This window comes from Panthera uncia, chromosome D1 (genome assembly GCF_023721935.1).
Source record: "Panthera uncia isolate 11264 chromosome D1, Puncia_PCG_1.0, whole genome shotgun sequence".
Taxonomy (NCBI): domain Eukaryota; kingdom Metazoa; phylum Chordata; class Mammalia; order Carnivora; family Felidae; genus Panthera; species Panthera uncia.
Genome location: NC_064808.1, coordinates 95,264,716 through 95,280,754, shown reverse-complemented (window position 1 = coordinate 95,280,754; position 16,039 = coordinate 95,264,716). Strand labels below are relative to the sequence as shown.

The 16,039-nt window shown below is 51.1% G+C and overlaps 2 protein-coding genes across 2 annotated transcripts; one reads left to right on the top strand and one right to left on the bottom strand.

Moving 5' to 3' along the window:
* The first annotated feature begins 68 nt into the window (after nucleotides 1-68).
* TRAPPC4 (trafficking protein particle complex subunit 4) lies at nucleotides 69-3,109 on the top strand. The gene is made up of 5 exons (XM_049612458.1): nucleotides 69-298; nucleotides 462-636; nucleotides 1,640-1,743; nucleotides 2,359-2,485; nucleotides 2,765-3,109. Exons 1-5 carry the CDS (start codon nucleotides 124-126, stop codon nucleotides 2,841-2,843), a joined length of 660 nt encoding a protein of 219 aa, XP_049468415.1. The 5' UTR covers nucleotides 69-123; the 3' UTR covers nucleotides 2,844-3,109.
* Nucleotides 3,110-3,671: 562 nt separating this feature from the next.
* Nucleotides 3,672-10,484, bottom strand: SLC37A4 (solute carrier family 37 member 4). Its single transcript, XM_049612334.1, has 9 exons — nucleotides 10,422-10,484; nucleotides 8,898-9,240; nucleotides 7,795-8,027; nucleotides 7,239-7,482; nucleotides 6,568-6,726; nucleotides 6,239-6,324; nucleotides 5,601-5,714; nucleotides 4,842-4,980; nucleotides 3,672-4,719 (listed from the first exon to the last, which is right to left on the bottom strand). Exons 2-9 carry the CDS (start codon nucleotides 9,043-9,045, stop codon nucleotides 4,553-4,555), a joined length of 1,290 nt encoding a protein of 429 aa, XP_049468291.1. The 5' UTR covers nucleotides 9,046-9,240; nucleotides 10,422-10,484; the 3' UTR covers nucleotides 3,672-4,552.
* Nucleotides 10,485-16,039: the final 5,555 nt, after the last annotated feature.

Here is a 16,039-nt window from a genome sequence, read left to right as displayed (position 1 = left end):
GGCGCCGGCTTTGCGAGGCTGGGAGGAGGGGGCGGGGGCGAGGGGCGGGTCCCGCGACTGCGGTTCCGGGGCGGGGCCGTCTGGAAGAAGCCGAATCCCCGCCTCTGAGGGGCAGCGGCCGCAATGGCGATTTTTAGCGTGTACGTGGTGAACAAAGCTGGCGGCCTCATCTACCAGTTGGACAGCTACGCGCCACGGGCCGAGGCTGAGAAAACTTTCAGTTACCCTCTTGATCTGCTGCTCAAGCTGCACGACGAGCGTGTGCTGGTTGCCTTCGGCCAGCGCGACGGCATCCGGGGTGGGCTAGGATTGCGTCCGATGGGCGGGCCCGGTGCTGCGGAGTGGGCTGGTGTCTCTGCTGGGCAGTAGGGTGGGGGGAGAGGGGGTGAGGCCGGGTCGCTGGTCCCATCAGCGGAGTCCCCACGCTGGGGCTTCGTTGACCCTTAGCTTCACCTCTACAGTGGGCCACGCAGTGCTGGCCATCAATGGCGTGGACGTGAACGGCAAGTACACGGCCGATGGGAAAGAGGTGCTGGAGTACCTGGGCAACCCTGCTAATTACCCGGTGTCCATTCGGTTCGGCCGACCCCGCCTCACCTCCAATGAGAAGCTCATGCTGGCCTCCATGTTTCACTCGTAAGTCCCCCAACCCTGTCTAGTGCCTTTTGGCCTTCACTTGGCCCTTAGGCTAGCTGGATTAGTGTGGTTCTGCGGGAAGTCTCCTGAGCAGCAGTGCTTACCTTTCTTTGCCTTTTCTTTTTTTTAAGCTTATTTATTTTGAGAGAGCACGCGCAAGCAAGGGAGGGGCAGAAAGAGAGGGAAAGGGTGATTTCCAAGCAGGCTCTGCAGTGTCAGCAGGGAGCCGATACAGAGCTCGAACCCAGGAGCCAGGAAATTGTGACCCGAGCGGAAACCAAGAGCCGGACGCTCAACCAGCCGAGCCACCCAGGCGCCCCTCTTTGCCTCCTTTTAGGTCATCAGTTCTTGTGTTATGAAAAGAAAAAGAACGAGTCCAGTATAACTAGGCTTTAGATAATACTGGCAATGGTGTGATCTTGTGTAAGTCAACTTCCCTCAGCTTTGGTTTCTAAGTCTTTAAGGTAACTGAACTAAATGATCTTTAAGACCTTTTCCTGCTCTCAACTATAGTATGACCTATGCTGGATAATTATAGTCATGGGGTAAGTAACCCTGGCCATAGTCCCAGTGTTAATTTCACCCAAAGCTTTCAAGGTAAAATGCTTTACAGCAGAGTAGGAGTGTAAACTACATGCAAAGTTCAAATGAATTTTAAAGAAATTTTGGTGCTTCTGCTAGGCAATTGAGGAAGCTGCCTCTTCCTTTTTTTTTTTTTTAATGTTTGTTTATTTTTGAGAGAGAGAGAGAGAGAGAGAGCTCCCAAGCAAGAGAGGGAGGGCAGAGAGAGGGGAGACAATCTGAAGCAGGCTCCAGGCTGAGCTGTCAGCACAGAACCTGACGCAGGGCTCAAACTCACAAACCATCACACTGCCTCTTCTGACCTCTCAGAGTGTAATGTAAACTCCTCAGCAGCTAGGGTTACTTCAGTGGAAAAGTTTGAGCAGCACCCCTCCCTTAAAACAGTGGGGTGCATTCCCAACCTTACCTCCTTTGCAAATAGGCTGTTCGCAATCGGTTCCCAGCTGTCTCCAGAACAGGGCAGCTCAGGCATTGAGATGCTGGAGACCGACACGTTCAAACTGCACTGTTTCCAGACACTGACAGGTATGCGTCTTCAGATAGGCCAAAGGGATGCACTGGGGGCTGGTTGGGGGAAGGGACTGACCAGAGACAACTTTGGTAAGCAAGGGGGTGGTGGTTAGCTTTTCCTGGGACAATTGCACAGACACATCTGTTTTGCAACTCTAAAACCAATATTTAATCTGATGCCAGTTTTGCCCACACCACCCAGCACGCTCAGCCATGGTTATCTTTTGTGCAGATAAAACCTTAATGTTGCACATGTTTTGGTAAGTGTTTCCAAATGAAACTTGAATGCCAAATGGAAATGACCTTTGGATCATGTCATTGCCTCACTCCCTTAATGGGGATAATTGAAAACTTCCTGAATTTGTTTCCTGCCTGGCACTTGCTGCCGAGGGACCACAAGACTAGGAATTAAGTGACAGAGCTAGAAATCAAAGCTTGGTCTGATTCAGTTGGGTGATGTGATAAAGTCATGTTACTGCTCTGGTCTTACAGATGCACAGTCTTGGTTTTCCTGCTTTACGGAGCAATAGGATAAAAGTAAAAATGGGCTTATGAAAATGCTACACACACACAGAATGATGTTATTTGCTTTTCTCCACTCTTTGGTAACCATTCCTGGCCCTTCTCCAGGGATCAAGTTTGTGGTACTGGCAGATCCCAGGCAAGCTGGAATAGATTCTCTTCTCCGAAAGATTTATGAGATTTACTCAGACTTTGCCCTCAAGAATCCATTCTACTCCCTGGAAATGCCTATCAGGTAGGTAGTCGCCCTCCCCAGATATTGGTCAAAGCGTCCTCACCCTTCTCTTTGTGCTCTTCCCCAAGGATATTTTTCAAAAGTGTAAGAAGAGTTATTTTTCAAATAAAACAAAAGTGACGCCTTTTCTTGCTATTTTGAAAGACTAAAGACTTTCCTATGGGGTTCATATCCTTCTTCATGGAAGAGTTTCCACTGGCTCTACCTCGGCACCCAAAGTGGGGAAGAGTCTGAGACTTTACACTTTGTCCTCATCTGTGCCACTTGGGTCTGGCCTAGGTGTGAGCTGTTTGACCAGAACCTGAAGTTAGCCCTGGAGGTGGCAGAGAAGGCTGGAACTTTTGGACCTGGGTCATAGGCTGAGCCTGCAATGGATCTCCCAAATTTTGAGAGATCCTGCAGCAGGAAGTCTGCTGTATCCACTCCGATGGAGATCCTCACAGCTTCCTTAGTGCACTTGACAATGGGAGGGTGCAGAGCCTGATGACACATACTGATCCCTGAGCCTTAATACTGCTCTCTGCCCTCCCGTGTCTATCGTGGGCCTATTTCCCAACTCTGTACAGACTTATTTATGGAGGGAGTAGGTCCATAAATGCTAAATAAACATTCCTTTGATCTGTGTTTGCTATCCTAATTGATGGTTTGGGGGGAAAGGATCTGGTGGGTAGACAGGAATGAGAAGAGAATTCTGAGATGAGATATGTTCCAATAGAAAAAAATAAGTGTTCATTAAATGAATGAACTTGGGGCTTTAAGTCAGGACCTTGGTCTAGTTCCAGAATTGCTGATTTCTAGGGTGATGGTGGAATATTTATCAAATGTTTATAGCCAGCCTTTACTGCTTTATCAAACTTAAACCTCACCCTAATCTCAGGGGGTACATTCTACTATGGACAAGAGATTTAGCAAGGTACAGACACTCTATGCCTCAGAGTCTCAAAGCTAGTTACTAACTGCGTGAGTTTGAACCCAGGCTTTCTGACTATGCTATCATAAGCCACTGTTCGGAGCGCCTAGGTGGCTCAGTCAGTTGAGTGGCCGACTTCAATTCAGGTCATGATCTCACAGTTTGTGAGTTCGAGCCCCGTGTCGGGCTCTGTGCTGACAGCGTGGAGCCTGCTTCCGATTCTTGTTTCCCCCTCTTTCTGGCCCTCTCCTGCTCACCCTCTATCTCCTTCTCTCAAAAATAAATAAACATTAAAAAAAAAATCATAAGCCACTGTTTACTGATTCCCTCCATCAAAGTATTTAATTTGTCTGAAACCCAGTAGCTTCATCTCTAAAATGATCATTGAATTATACAGTGTAAAGTTGAAGGCAAAGGAGACATAAGCTAAAAGGAGTATATGTCAGATCTCCCATTCCAAGGAAATGAAGTCTGTCCTTTTTGGGGTGGAAAAAGCAGGTAGCAAGAGAATATTTTCCAAGGAAAACTGTCTTTGGTCTGTAATACCCCTTTTGAAAGAATGGCTCACTGTGTTTAGTATCAAATCTAGTTTTAATCTCTTTATCAAGTCTTCCTCCCTCCCACCCAGGCCCCGGTGTTCCCGGGGTATTGGTGAGAGTGATGGCCTCCTCTCTGCCTGGAATCTTGAGGTATTGGCAAGAACAGTCACCGTGTGCTAAGAGGCCTTAGGGCAGAAATCATGGCCCATTGGTGCCCCGCAGCTACAGGAGGAGCCTCACCTCTTGTGGGGATGGGGTGGGATGGGGTGGGGTGGGGTGGGGTGGGGGTGGGGCAGGGTTCAGGAGAGGAAGAGGGTATTGGAGACTCCCTCACTGTAGGGGTTTCCTGTTTGAAGGCAGGAAATTGGAGCTAATGAAGTCCAAGAACAAAAGTTGTCTTTTAAATAGGGCACAGGATGGGGAGCTGGGACCTCATTAGCCACTGATAACTTCCAGCGCCACCTGGGCGAGGGAAAAGGAGCAAAAAAGGCGATCCAAGGTTCATCGGTAGCCAGAGCAGCCCCACTTTCTTTCTCCCCGCCCCCGCACCTCCCCAGCCCTGTGCAGGGAGGGGAAGGTCCACAGGTGGGAGAGGATGCACAGGTGCCTGTACTGTCTTCACTCAACCTTCTTGGGCACTCGGCCCATCTTGGTGCGGATGTTTCGTAGCAGAAAGAAGGCGACTGTGCTGACTGCACAGATCACTTCGGCCACCCAGAAGGCTGTGCTCCAGCTATAGTGCTTGGCAATGGTGCTGAAGGGCAGCCCAGCCAGAAAGCCGCCCACTGCCAAGGAGGAGGGGAAGAGTCTGGGTCATTTGTGAGGCTAGGGCCGGCGGGGCCTGCCCCAGCCTATAGCTGGCTTAAGTGCGAGGCACAAGTAGGGGTGAGGTGGAGACTCCGCTTACCGTTGGCCATGAGTCCCACGATGGCATGGGAGGTGCCGCACAAGTTGGGAGGAGCACTCTCATTGGCTATAACTCCGAACAAGGCAATGGGACCATAGGAGGAGAAACCGAACAGAGCTCCCAACACCAGGATCCAGAGCTGCAAGGGCAGCACAGAGTGGCATTCAGAGTTTGAGAGAGCCTACCTACCTATCTACCTCTGCCAGAGGACAGAACAAATAACTGTAGTAAGGACACAGGAAATGACCTCCCTCACCCCACTTTCTGATATAATGGACAGGACAGAGCTAGAGGAGTGAGTGCCACACCGAGCCAACCCGAGGGCCTGTGTGGGTAGGTGAAGGAGGTACAGAAGCCATCCCTCCCAGTTAGATGCTATCTCTTCTCAGAACTCATGCTAGCTGGATTGGCTAGGGGCAAGGAAGACAGTAGGACAACGGTAAGACAAACCAGGAAGAAAACCAGAGATAAGGCACCTCGTGCTCCGTAAAGCCTGTGAGCTCAGCGAGAGGGTGAAGAGCTGGAGTCCAGAAAGCAACATCCTAGAGGAGCACAGGAAAGAAAAGGAAACCAAGTCCCGAGTCCAGGAGGGGCACCAAAGTACAAAGAGGACACGAGGTAAGACAGACCTGGAAAGGGAGATCTGAGAGGCAAAGAAAGGCCTGGGCCAGGGTGGAGCCAGGGAGAGGAAGCCTGAGAGTCGGCGGCCCTCGCTTTCTCATCCTTGTGCCTGTTGTGGGCCAGGCCCTCCTTATTTACCTTGGAGGAGTCACTGGTCACAGTGACCCGGAAGAGGTACATGGACACGGTCATGCCAGCCATCATGAGCAGCAACAGGCCATGGCGAGGGTTCCCGTAGATGGATAGGCCTGCCTGTGGATACAGTCCCAGCAATGTCAGGGCCTAAAAGCAGCAGAGAACCTCCACCCCTGGACTCTGATACAGCAGGGCCTCTGCTGACAGGTCTTTGGCAATCCCACCACAGCTCTTGGCCCCGGGCAGCTCTGGGAGGCCCCGGGACCTGCTCGTTGTGTTCAGAGGCCAAACTCCACAACATCCCTTCCTCCACCACGGGGCAGGGTCGGGACATGTGCTGGCAAGCTGCACCTGCTTCCTCCTCAACCCCAGTTTTCCTGGGGCTGTGGAGAAGCCCACTGCCAGGCTGAGAGACATTCCAGCTCTCCTTGACATCATTTAAAGCCTTTTCCCCAAGAGTCTTAACCTTCACACCCCCAGCAAATAACAGCAGCCTGGAATCATTCCAACCTCCCCCAACCTAAACTGGCTTATGCCAGCCTGCCCGTGCCCCAGGGCTCCCGCCTCTCTGGTGCCTGTCCCAGTCACACTGGGAAGATTTAAAGGGACCCTCCTCCTTCCTGTCCCGTCTGCCCACTCACCTTTGCCATGGCCCGGTCTGACAGGTAGCCAGCTGCGATGCTGCCTACAAGGCCCCCAACCTCCAGGGCACTCATGTAGGAGCTACCTGGAGTAGGGAGTTGTGGTGGGAAGAGGGAAAGGAAGGGTGGGTGTTACACACTGGGGTTGTCCCAGACTGGCTTAAACCCAGAGAGGTACAGGGTCCCCAAGGGTGACCGACCACAGCTGTCTGAGTAGTGCCTGGCCTCAGGGAAAGAAGGAAGGGATAAAGAGAAGCTGGGCCTAAACTTCCCATCCCCTTCATTGACTCCTGCTCCCTAGGCCCACCCCCGTTCCAAACTCATCTTACCCACGAGGACGGATTGTCCTTTCTCCTGGATGAGGAAGAACTGGCCCCAGTCAGTACAGCAGGTCTTTACTCCAAATACCACGAGGTAGCCCGTGGAGAGTACCCACAGGTAGGGGGACAGCAGCAGCTCCTGTAAAGTACTCTCCTCCTTCGAGGAGCCTGGGGGCAGGAGAAGCCAGGCCTGAGGCTCCACTCTTGCTGCTCTGCCCCGACTGAGCCCCCACCACTCATTAGCCAGCCACAGGGCCAGAGTCCATCCACACAGCCAGGGACCAGCAGGAAGGCACCCCTTCACCCACTGTTCTACCCTGTCGCCTCCACTATAGGCCTCAGCAAATGAAACAGGGACCAGGGCACATGGAGGAAGGCACCCAAGCCACTTAAGCTTAGGATGCTGTTCAGGACAGGACAGGGAAGCCTGGCTCTGCTGTGAGGAAGGACCGGGATATAACATGAGTCACACAGCATTTGTTGGCTCTGCCGCTTGTCTGATACTTAAGTGTCTCTTGGAACGGAGTTTTATTTACTCCCCACCAACTTGCCACCACCATCCCTCCCCCTGCCTCCATCGGCTAGCACAGGGCCAGGCATACAGCCAGACCTCAGTGAAAGTCTGCCAAATGAATGGTGGATGAAGGTGCCCCAGGGATTCGGCTTGGGTGCGTGCTCACCCTTCTTGTCCTTGGAGGGGGCGGGGTCCAGGTTCCGGAGCCCAACGTCAGCAGGTTCATTGTGGATGAGCAGGAGACAGAGGAAGGAGACAACTACACAGAGCGCCCCAGACAGGGCCAGCGTGCTGCGCCAGCTATAGCTCTGGGCGAGGATGGTTGCCAGGATAGGGCCCAGCCCTCCAGCCAGGTTCATGCTGGTTGACAGGACGGCCCACCAGGTGCCAAACTGAGATGGCTCAAACCACTGTGGGGCAGAGGGTTCAGAGTAGGTGCCCACGTTAAACACGTTGAAGGTGAGGGTCAGGTGGGGCAGGGGCGGACCTAGAAGCTCACATTACAGGGACGAGGAAGAGGGCGCCTCTACTTGGCAGGGCCAATTCCCTCATCTGCCACCTGATCCCACCATGTTTAGCTCCTAAAATATCTCGACGAGCAACAGGAGTTGGACTGGAACTCCCGAGGAACCCGCTCTGGGATGGGGGTGCTGGTACTCCCACATGCCCTGTAGGTATCCCCTCGGCCAGTCTCAACTGGCTTCTTGGGAGCAGACACTCACCTTCCGCAGGATCTTCCCACAGGGGGGCCAGCCCAGCCCCTGTGCCAGGCCATTGAGGAACCAGAGAGCAGCAAAGACAGGTACCATGGAGCTCCAGGAAAAGACTACGTTGACCAGGCCGACCAGAAGCAGCCCGGAAGAGAAGAGCCAGCGGGCACTCATCTGGTCAGACAGCACCCCGCTCACAAACTTGCTGATGGCGTAGGCTGCCGACTGGCTGCTGGTGATGAGCCCTGCAGGGGAGGGGAGCAGGAAGCAGCACACCTAGGGGGTTAGGGGCCAGGGCAAGGGCACAGGAGGGACGGAGGAAGGCATGGGGTCACGGGTGTAGAGGTGCCTGGCAGGGTGAGATAGGTTCCTTCCAAGGGGACCAGAAGCAGCCTGTGTTGGAATCCCAGCACCCATTCAGGGGGCGCCGCTACCCCTCCTCACCGCCGGCGCTAGCCCCAGGCTGACCCTTGACTTTTCAACCTGGAGAGTTCCCGCTGCAGCTGTCAGGGGGCAAGAAGGGGAGAACAGGGCAGCCCCACCCTGGGATTTACCCATGCCTGATTACATTTCCTCCTCACCCTGGATGCCGACCCAGGGCTTCTAGCAATTCCGTCACCCCCACCTCTGGGCATGGGGCAAAGAGCTTAGAATTGGAATCGAGGACGTTATCCCCCCTGAAATGTAGCGTGCGGGGCCACGTGAAGTTCCTGTGCCAGCTCTCCAGTTCCCATTGCTTACGACGTCAGTGGCCAGCGTGCACCCTGTGGTCTTAGCACGCACCCACGAGGTGTGGAAACCATGCCCAGAAGCCCCCTAAACATACTCGGAATAAGCCAGACCTCTGGGGGCGCATGTGGGTCACAGGCACACAAAGACACATCACATAGGCAGCCCTCCTCAGACGCGTATCGACTACACACTCCTGGTGCTTAGCCCACAGCCAGGCGTATGGTTTTCAGAGTCCGGTCGGCGTGTGCCGACTCTCCCTACCCTCCACTGTGCAGACGCTCCACACACGCTACGTGCCTTTATGCACGACACTGCCACCAACACCAACTTGTCCTACGGGTCCTGGGTCCCAGGGCCCACCACCCTGCCCTTCCGTGGCTCACCCAAGTCGTCCTTGTCCAGAGGGATCTCCTCCACCAACGACGGCATGACAAAGGAGAAGGTCTTGCGGGTGAAGTAGTACAGGCTGTAGCCTCCAAACATGGCTGAGAAGATCACAGCGCGGTAATAGCCGTAGCCTTGGGCGGCCATGGTGGAAGGGAGCAGGCCCCAGTGGCCAAGACGCGAAGCCTCCGACCACAGCTCCTGCCTGTGGCTCTCTCAGTGACCAGATCTGCTGAGTTAGGCTTTCTCTGTTCCCTCCTCCACCCAGCCTCCCAGGCTCCCTTTATAGCCACCTTCTGGACAATCATTAAGCCTGGGGCAGCTCGTAGGGAACCCAGTGTCCTGAGGGAGACAAGAAAACAGGAGATTACTGTCGGAGAATCTGTGGGGGCTGGAGGGGGTCCCAGAGGGAGGCACTGCCCATAAGCCAGCACGCTGCGTCCCTAGAATTTCTGCCTTTCTCCGCTCTTCCTTGTCCGCCTGCCTGTGAAACCAGCTGTGATTAAAGGCTCAACCTAATTACTTTTGTCTGCCTGAGCCCAGGGGAGGCAGGGGTGGGATAAAACAGAGCTGCCCTCTCTAGCCCTGCTCCCTCAGCCACCTACCTTCTCATTCATTCAGCCAAGGTTTACTGGTTGCCAGACACTGCACTAGGTGCTCGGTTAGTTTCTACACGCACACACACACACACTCAGACACATACCCCCACTTCCAAGCCTTCTTAGGGCTGCTGACTCAAGCCCTGTAACTCCCAATGCCTAGCACACATCGGGATGTAGCTGTTTATGGATAGTTGCAGAATTGTAAGCGAGGGGAACTTCCCAGGGCAAGCCCCTGTTGCACTGAAAGCCCCTGTAAAGCCTGCGGTCATGGTCACTCAGCTGCCTCGGGTCCCTTTATCCTATGACGCCAGTGTGGGGTGCCCTCTGGCTGGCTGGGGGCTGCAGGGCGAGTGACAGCACGACCCGTGGGCGGGAAGGTCCACCCGCGGACTTCAGGCTGCACTGCCGAGCCCGCTAGCGTTCTGGGGCCCCGGCAACACGCCCCCGGCTTTTCCGCTCGATTAGGAAAGCAATTGGAGCAGAAGGCGTAGGCGAGAGCCGAGCAGGCGACCGCTCATAGTCTCCCGGAGGCTCCTCGCTCCAGGCGCCTAGTGGCTCAGCCCAGCAGGACGGGGCCAGGCGCAGGCTCTCGGCACCTGCCCAGCCCCGTGTCCTCAAGCTACCCAGGACACCTGACTCGGGCTGCGAGGCCACAGACCCGGCAGCCGGAGAGGTACGGAGACACCGGACTAGTGCGACAAAAAAAAGCAGGTGCAGGCTGGTGCGGAGCAGCGCCTCAGAGGCCCCCAGACCCAGGAACTGCCCCTCATCCCAGAAGGGGCAGCTGCAGGAACACCTCCGCTTTGGATCGGAAGTTACGGCAACCTTTACTGGGGCTCTAACAAAGGAGCCCCAAGACCCGAGACTCCCCCTCCAGCCCCGCCTTCAGGCGGCACCCCTCCCCAGCATTTGTCCCGCTACCTGCACGCAGGCGGGAGCCGGAATAGGAGAGAGCCCGGAGGCGGGACCGCATGCGCATGCGCCTGCACTCGCTAGGGGGCGGGGCCTCCGCCTGCGCCTCGCTGGCTGAGAGCCAAGTCCACCTCCAAGGGTGTAGTCCAAAGCTGCCCGTAGTACTGGTCCTTGGGTGAGAACAGCGCCCCTTAGGGGCTGGACTCGTAGGTCCCTTCTTTAACCGATGGCATTCAACATACCAGTTTTTAGTGAGCGCCTCCCGCTACCAATCACTGTTCCGCGTTAACAGTCTGGAAAAGGCCTTGTAGAGAGCACAGTCTTTTCTGTAAGAAATTAAAGCAGTCTTCAATAAATACAGTATGAACATTTGATTTGTAATCAGACTGTTGGGGACAAAGTTAAGACAAAATACACGGGGTGTTTAAAGTGCCTGGCCAGGAATAAACCTTAAATTCTAATCCTGGACCCACTACATTTTAACAATGTGACCTCGGGTAATAATTTCTATGAACCCCAGTTTCTTACCAACCTCATAGGTTCATGTGAGGACTCAACAGAAGATTTATTATTATTTTTTAAAGATCTTATTTTTCTAAATATTCTCTAAGTGGGGCCCGAACTCACAACTCCAAGATCAAGAGTCACATACTCCACCAGCTGAGCCAGCCAGGAGACCCTCAACAGAAGATTTAGATAAGAATTTAGAAAATTTAGGTAATCGCTTTCACAGACTACTGGAGAATTGCTGAAAGAATTCTAAGTGTTCCAAAGTTGACAGCAAAGATCTTTTAGATTAGGAAGGTGATCAGGGAAGGGAGGAGAAGCCTGCAATCAGCCACCACCAGTGCCACTCCAGAATGCCTCATGAAAGCTCTTATTTTATTTTTATTTTGTTAACATGTATTCATTTTTTGAGAGACAGAGAGAGCACAAGTGAGGGAGGGGCAGAGATAGAGGGAGACACAGAATCTGAAGCAGGCTCCAGGCTCCGAGCTGTCAGCACAGAGCCCAACACAGGGCTCAAACTCACAAACTGAGATCATGACCTGAGCCAAAGTCAGATGCGCAACCGACTGAGCCGCCCAGGTGCCCCTTGATTGGATTCTGATGAGAATCGTGGGTGGGTTCGGTATTTCCCCTCATTTCCCGTCTGGGTACCCAGAACAATGAATGCAGCCAGGGATTCCCATGAGCAGAAAGATGAAGCATTCAGCCTCCCAGATGACAATCTTGGATCTAGCAATTGGGAGGCAGCCGATTTAGGAGAAGATAAAAGTAATGAAGAACTGGGAGTCTTAATATCAGCAAAGTACGGATAGTAAACTATCAGAAAGATATTGAGGACATTGTAGACTTGGCTTCAGTGAGGTAGGAGGATCATGGCGCAGAAGGTAATATGGCTGGAGATGACGATGATGATGATGATGATGATAATGATTCACCTGATTCTGAAAGTCCAAATGACTCTGAAAGTGGTTCACAGAGAAAGAAGAATCTGCTGAAGAACTTCAAGCTAACTGAGCACCCGGATGAAGTGAAGGATCCCCAACAAAACTAAAAGATAACCTACTCAATGGGAGAAGATATTTGCAAATGACATATCCAATAAAGTGTTAGTATCCAAAATATATAAAGATACTTTATATAAACTCAACACCACAAAGCAAATAATCCAATTAAAAATGGGTGGAAGAGGGATGCCTGGCTGGCTCAGTCAGTAGAGCATGCAACTCTTGATCTCAAGGTTGTGAGTTCAAGCCCCACATTGGGTACAGAGATTACTCAAAAATAATTAATTTGTAAAATAGGCAGAAGACATGAATAGACATTTCTCCAAAGACATACAGATGGCCCACAGACACATGAAAAGATGCTCAACATCACTCATTATCAGGGAAATGCAAATCAAAACCACAATGAGATGGGCTGCCTGGGTGGCTCAGTCGGTTAAGCATCTGACTCTAGGTCTCGGCTCAGGTCATGACCTCACAGTTCATGAGTTCCAGCCCCGTGTCGGGCTCTGCTCTGACAGTGTAGAGATTGTCCCTTCTTGGGATTCTCTCTCTCTCACTCTGCCCCTCCCCCACGTCCACTCTCTCTCTCTCTCTCTCTAAATAAATAAATAAACTTAAAAAAAATGAGATATCACATCACACCTGCAGAATGGCTAAAATCAAAAGGACAAGAAACAAGTGTTGGAGAGGATGTCGAGAAAAAGAAACACTTATGCACTGTTGGTGGGAGTGCAGACTGGTACAGCCACTGTGGAAAACAGTATGGAGGTTCTTCAAAAAATTAAAAATGGAATTACCATATGATCTAGTAATTACACTACTGGATATTTACCCAAAGAACATGAAAACACTAATTCAAAAAGATATATGTACCTCTATGTGTATTGCAGCATTATTCACAACAGTCAAATCATGGAAATAGCCCGATTGTCCATCAATACGTGAATGGATAAAGAAGATGTGATAGAGTCACCTAGGTGGCTCAGTTGGTTGAGCGTCTGGCTCTTGATCTCTGTTCAGGTCATGGTCTCATGGTCATGGGATCAAGCCCTGTGTCGGGCTCCACGCTGATGGCTGGAGCTGCTTGGGATTCTCTTTCTCTCTGTCTCTCTCAAAATAAATAATAAACATTAAAAAAAAGAGAGAGAGATGTGGTGTGTGTGTGTGTGTGTGTGTGTGTGTGTGTAACTCAGCCATAAAAAAGAGTAAAGTCTTGCCATTTGCAACACCATGGATGGATCTAGAGAGTATAATGCTACGTGATATAAATCAGAGAAAGACAAATACCACATGATTTCATTCATATGTGGAATTTAAGAAACAAAACAAAGGAACAAAGAAAAAGGAGACAAACCAAAAAACAGGCTGTTAACCATAGAGAACAAATTGGCAGCTGCCAGAGGGGAGGTGGGTGAAGGATGAGTAAAATAAATGAAAGGGATTAAGAAGGTTCTTATGATGGGGTGCCTGGGTGGCTCAGTGGGTTAAGTGTCCAGCTTTTGATTTCAGCTCAGGTCATGATCTCATGGTTCGAGGGATCAAGCCCTGTGTTGGGCTCTGTGCTGGCAGGGAAGAGCCTGCTTGGGATTCTCTCTCTCTCACTCTCTCTCTCTGCCCCTCCCCCGTGCATGTGCGCTCTCTCTCTCTCTCTCAAATAAACTTACAAAAAAAAGTATACCTATCGTGATGAGCACTGAATAATGTATAGATATAGAATGGTTGAATCACTCTCTTGTACACCTGAAACTAATATAACGCTGTATGTTAACTATACTGGAATCAAAATGAATATAAATAAAAGCCTTATTATAATGGACAGTGGGGGACTATACAGCACAGACTTTTACATTATAATTATTTATTTAAAAAAATTTTTTTTTAACGTTTATTTATTTTTGAGACAGAGAGAGACAGAGCATGAACAGGGGAGGGGCAGAGAGAGAGGGAGACACAGAATCTGAAATGGGCTCCAGACTCTGAGCTGTCAGCACAGAGCCCGACGCGGGGCTCGAACTCACGGACCGTAAGATCATGACCTGAGCCGAAGTCGGACGCTTAACCGACTGAGCCACCCAGGCGCCCCACATTATAATTATTTAAAAGAGTGCCTGCAGATACTATGGATTACACTTGTATGGGTATGACTATAACCATTTTGACAAAGAGTAAGGGTTGTAGAAGATAATAAATAAATACAGTACTCAATTTTCTTTCTTATTGGCACCATCAAACTTCTTTGTTATTAAAAAATGTATAAGTTTATTTATTTTGAGAGAGACAGAGACAGTATGAGTTGGGGGGGGGGGGGGGAGGGGGAGCAGAGAGAATCCCAAGCAGGCTCCGGACCATCAGTGCAGAGCCTGATGTGGGGCTCGAACTCACGACACCATGAGGTCATGACGTGAGATGAGACCAAGAGCCTGCTGCTTAACCCACTGAGCCACCCAGATAGCCCAGCACCATCAAATTTCCAATCCCATCCTTTTACAACCTTTCAAATACAGTTACAGGGAGGACATTTTATAGTTTGTGGTAACTGTTTCACCTTTTTTGTTCCTGTATATTTTTCTCTTATAAAATCTTATCTGATACTGTGATATGTTCATGAAAAATATTCTTGTATTATTCTTTGTAATAGTAGTACTATTCATCATGGATATTTCTACTGCCAATAGCAAGTTAAATTATTGTTGGCATAAGATTAGGTACTGGCCTTTGACCCAAAGCAACACGAAAGGAAATACTTCCACATCTCTTAGGATGGGATGGCAACTGTCATACATTTGGAATGTTACGATCCCAAGCAATCTTTACATAATATGAATTACATAGTGTATTATATTTTTGATGAAACTTGGCCCGATTTGACATAAAAAAAATTACTTCTCTGATCAATTGGTCTTCAATATGTAAAACTGGATTTTTTAAAAAGGGAGTATGTGACCAAAGTTAATTTTCTTCCTAAGGCCTACATAAAGAGAAAGCAGTTTCCCATTTTTAAAAAAGAAGAGAAAAAAATCTTTCATGGCTAATATTTTTCAAGAGTCTAGGTCAGTTGTTTTACAGAATGTCCCTCGATATTTGTCCAACTATTTTTGCGATGATAATATTAATTTTGGAAGAAGTACTGTATAGATGATGATGTGTGTACCACATCGGGAGGCTTGGGATAAGTTTGATCATTTAGTTAAAATGGTGTCCGCCTGATTTCTTTATTGTCAAGTGTATCTCTTTGTAATTAGTAATCTGTGGGTCCATACTTTGGTACTGCCTCATCATCCTTCATCTGTGGGCCTACCTGACCTCTCTCCAGGCTTCAATTTCTTCCAACATCTGATCAACGTCCATAGGCAACCTTCAGAACCGTCTTCACACCACACCCTGCCTCCGGGACCAGCCAACACCTGCTTTTGAGATTAGCCCCTTGTGGTCGACCAGCTACTGAGCTCCCAGATTTGCCAGAATTATTCCACCCACGTGGCCTGCCGCCTAATCAACCTGCATCTGCGGGCCTCCTACCCTCCCTCCCTCCCAGCTTCTATTTCCACCGCGACGGTGTGGCTCTGGACGGCTGGGGCATTTCCTCCGCCAGTGGGCAGAGGACCAGCGCCAAGGCACTGGGAGCCCCTCGATGTCAACCCCGCACCGCGGCTGTGCCCTCTTCCAGGATGAGCAGAAGCCTCCCAAGACTGACAGGGTAAAACCCTGAACTCAGTGGAAGCCGCCCCAGCCCAGGAGAAAACCCCGAAGCAGGCCCTTCTGGATCTGCAAGCCCCGCCCACACACACTCTGGGTCTTGCCGGAAACCCGGATCCTAGAGGAGCAGGTGAACCTCGCCAGGAAGATGGGGTGCACTTGCCTGAGCTCCGGGGGCCGGGCTGCGCAGCGTCTCTTCCAGAGACTCACCCTCCTGCCCCCTAGCAGCCTCCGGAGCCCACGGCTTTTGAGGGGCCCTTCTGCACCCCCTGGCGTGGGGGCTTCTGCCAGAGCCTCTACCGGCAGCCCCTAGGCAGCTTTTTAACCACCCTGCAGCTCTCTCCCAAGCCCTAGGCCAGATAGAAGCAATAATGCTTTTTGCAGGGGAAAAAAAAAATCTTTATTGGACGGTTC

Bases quoted from the DNA above. Each gene is read 5' to 3' on its own strand.
- TRAPPC4 (XM_049612458.1), top strand. From the start codon at position 124: ATGGCGATTTTTAGCGTGTACGTGGTGAACAAAGCTGGCGGCCTCATC. The intron at 299-461 runs GTGGGCTAGGAT...TCACCTCTACAG, and splicing joins CCAGCGCGACGGCATCCGGG to TGGGCCACGCAGTGCTGGCC. The intron at 1,744-2,358 runs GTATGCGTCTTC...GCCCTTCTCCAG, and splicing joins CTGTTTCCAGACACTGACAG to GGATCAAGTTTGTGGTACTG.
- SLC37A4 (XM_049612334.1), bottom strand. From the start codon at position 9,045: ATGGCCGCCCAAGGCTACGGCTATTACCGCGCTGTGATCTTCTCAGCC. The intron at 7,483-7,794 runs GTGAGTGTCTGC...TCTGCCCCACAG, and splicing joins GTGGGAAGATCCTGCGGAAG to TGGTTTGAGCCATCTCAGTT. The intron at 4,720-4,841 runs GTAAGCGGAGTC...CCTCCTTGGCAG, and splicing joins CGTGGGACTCATGGCCAACG to TGGGCGGCTTTCTGGCTGGG.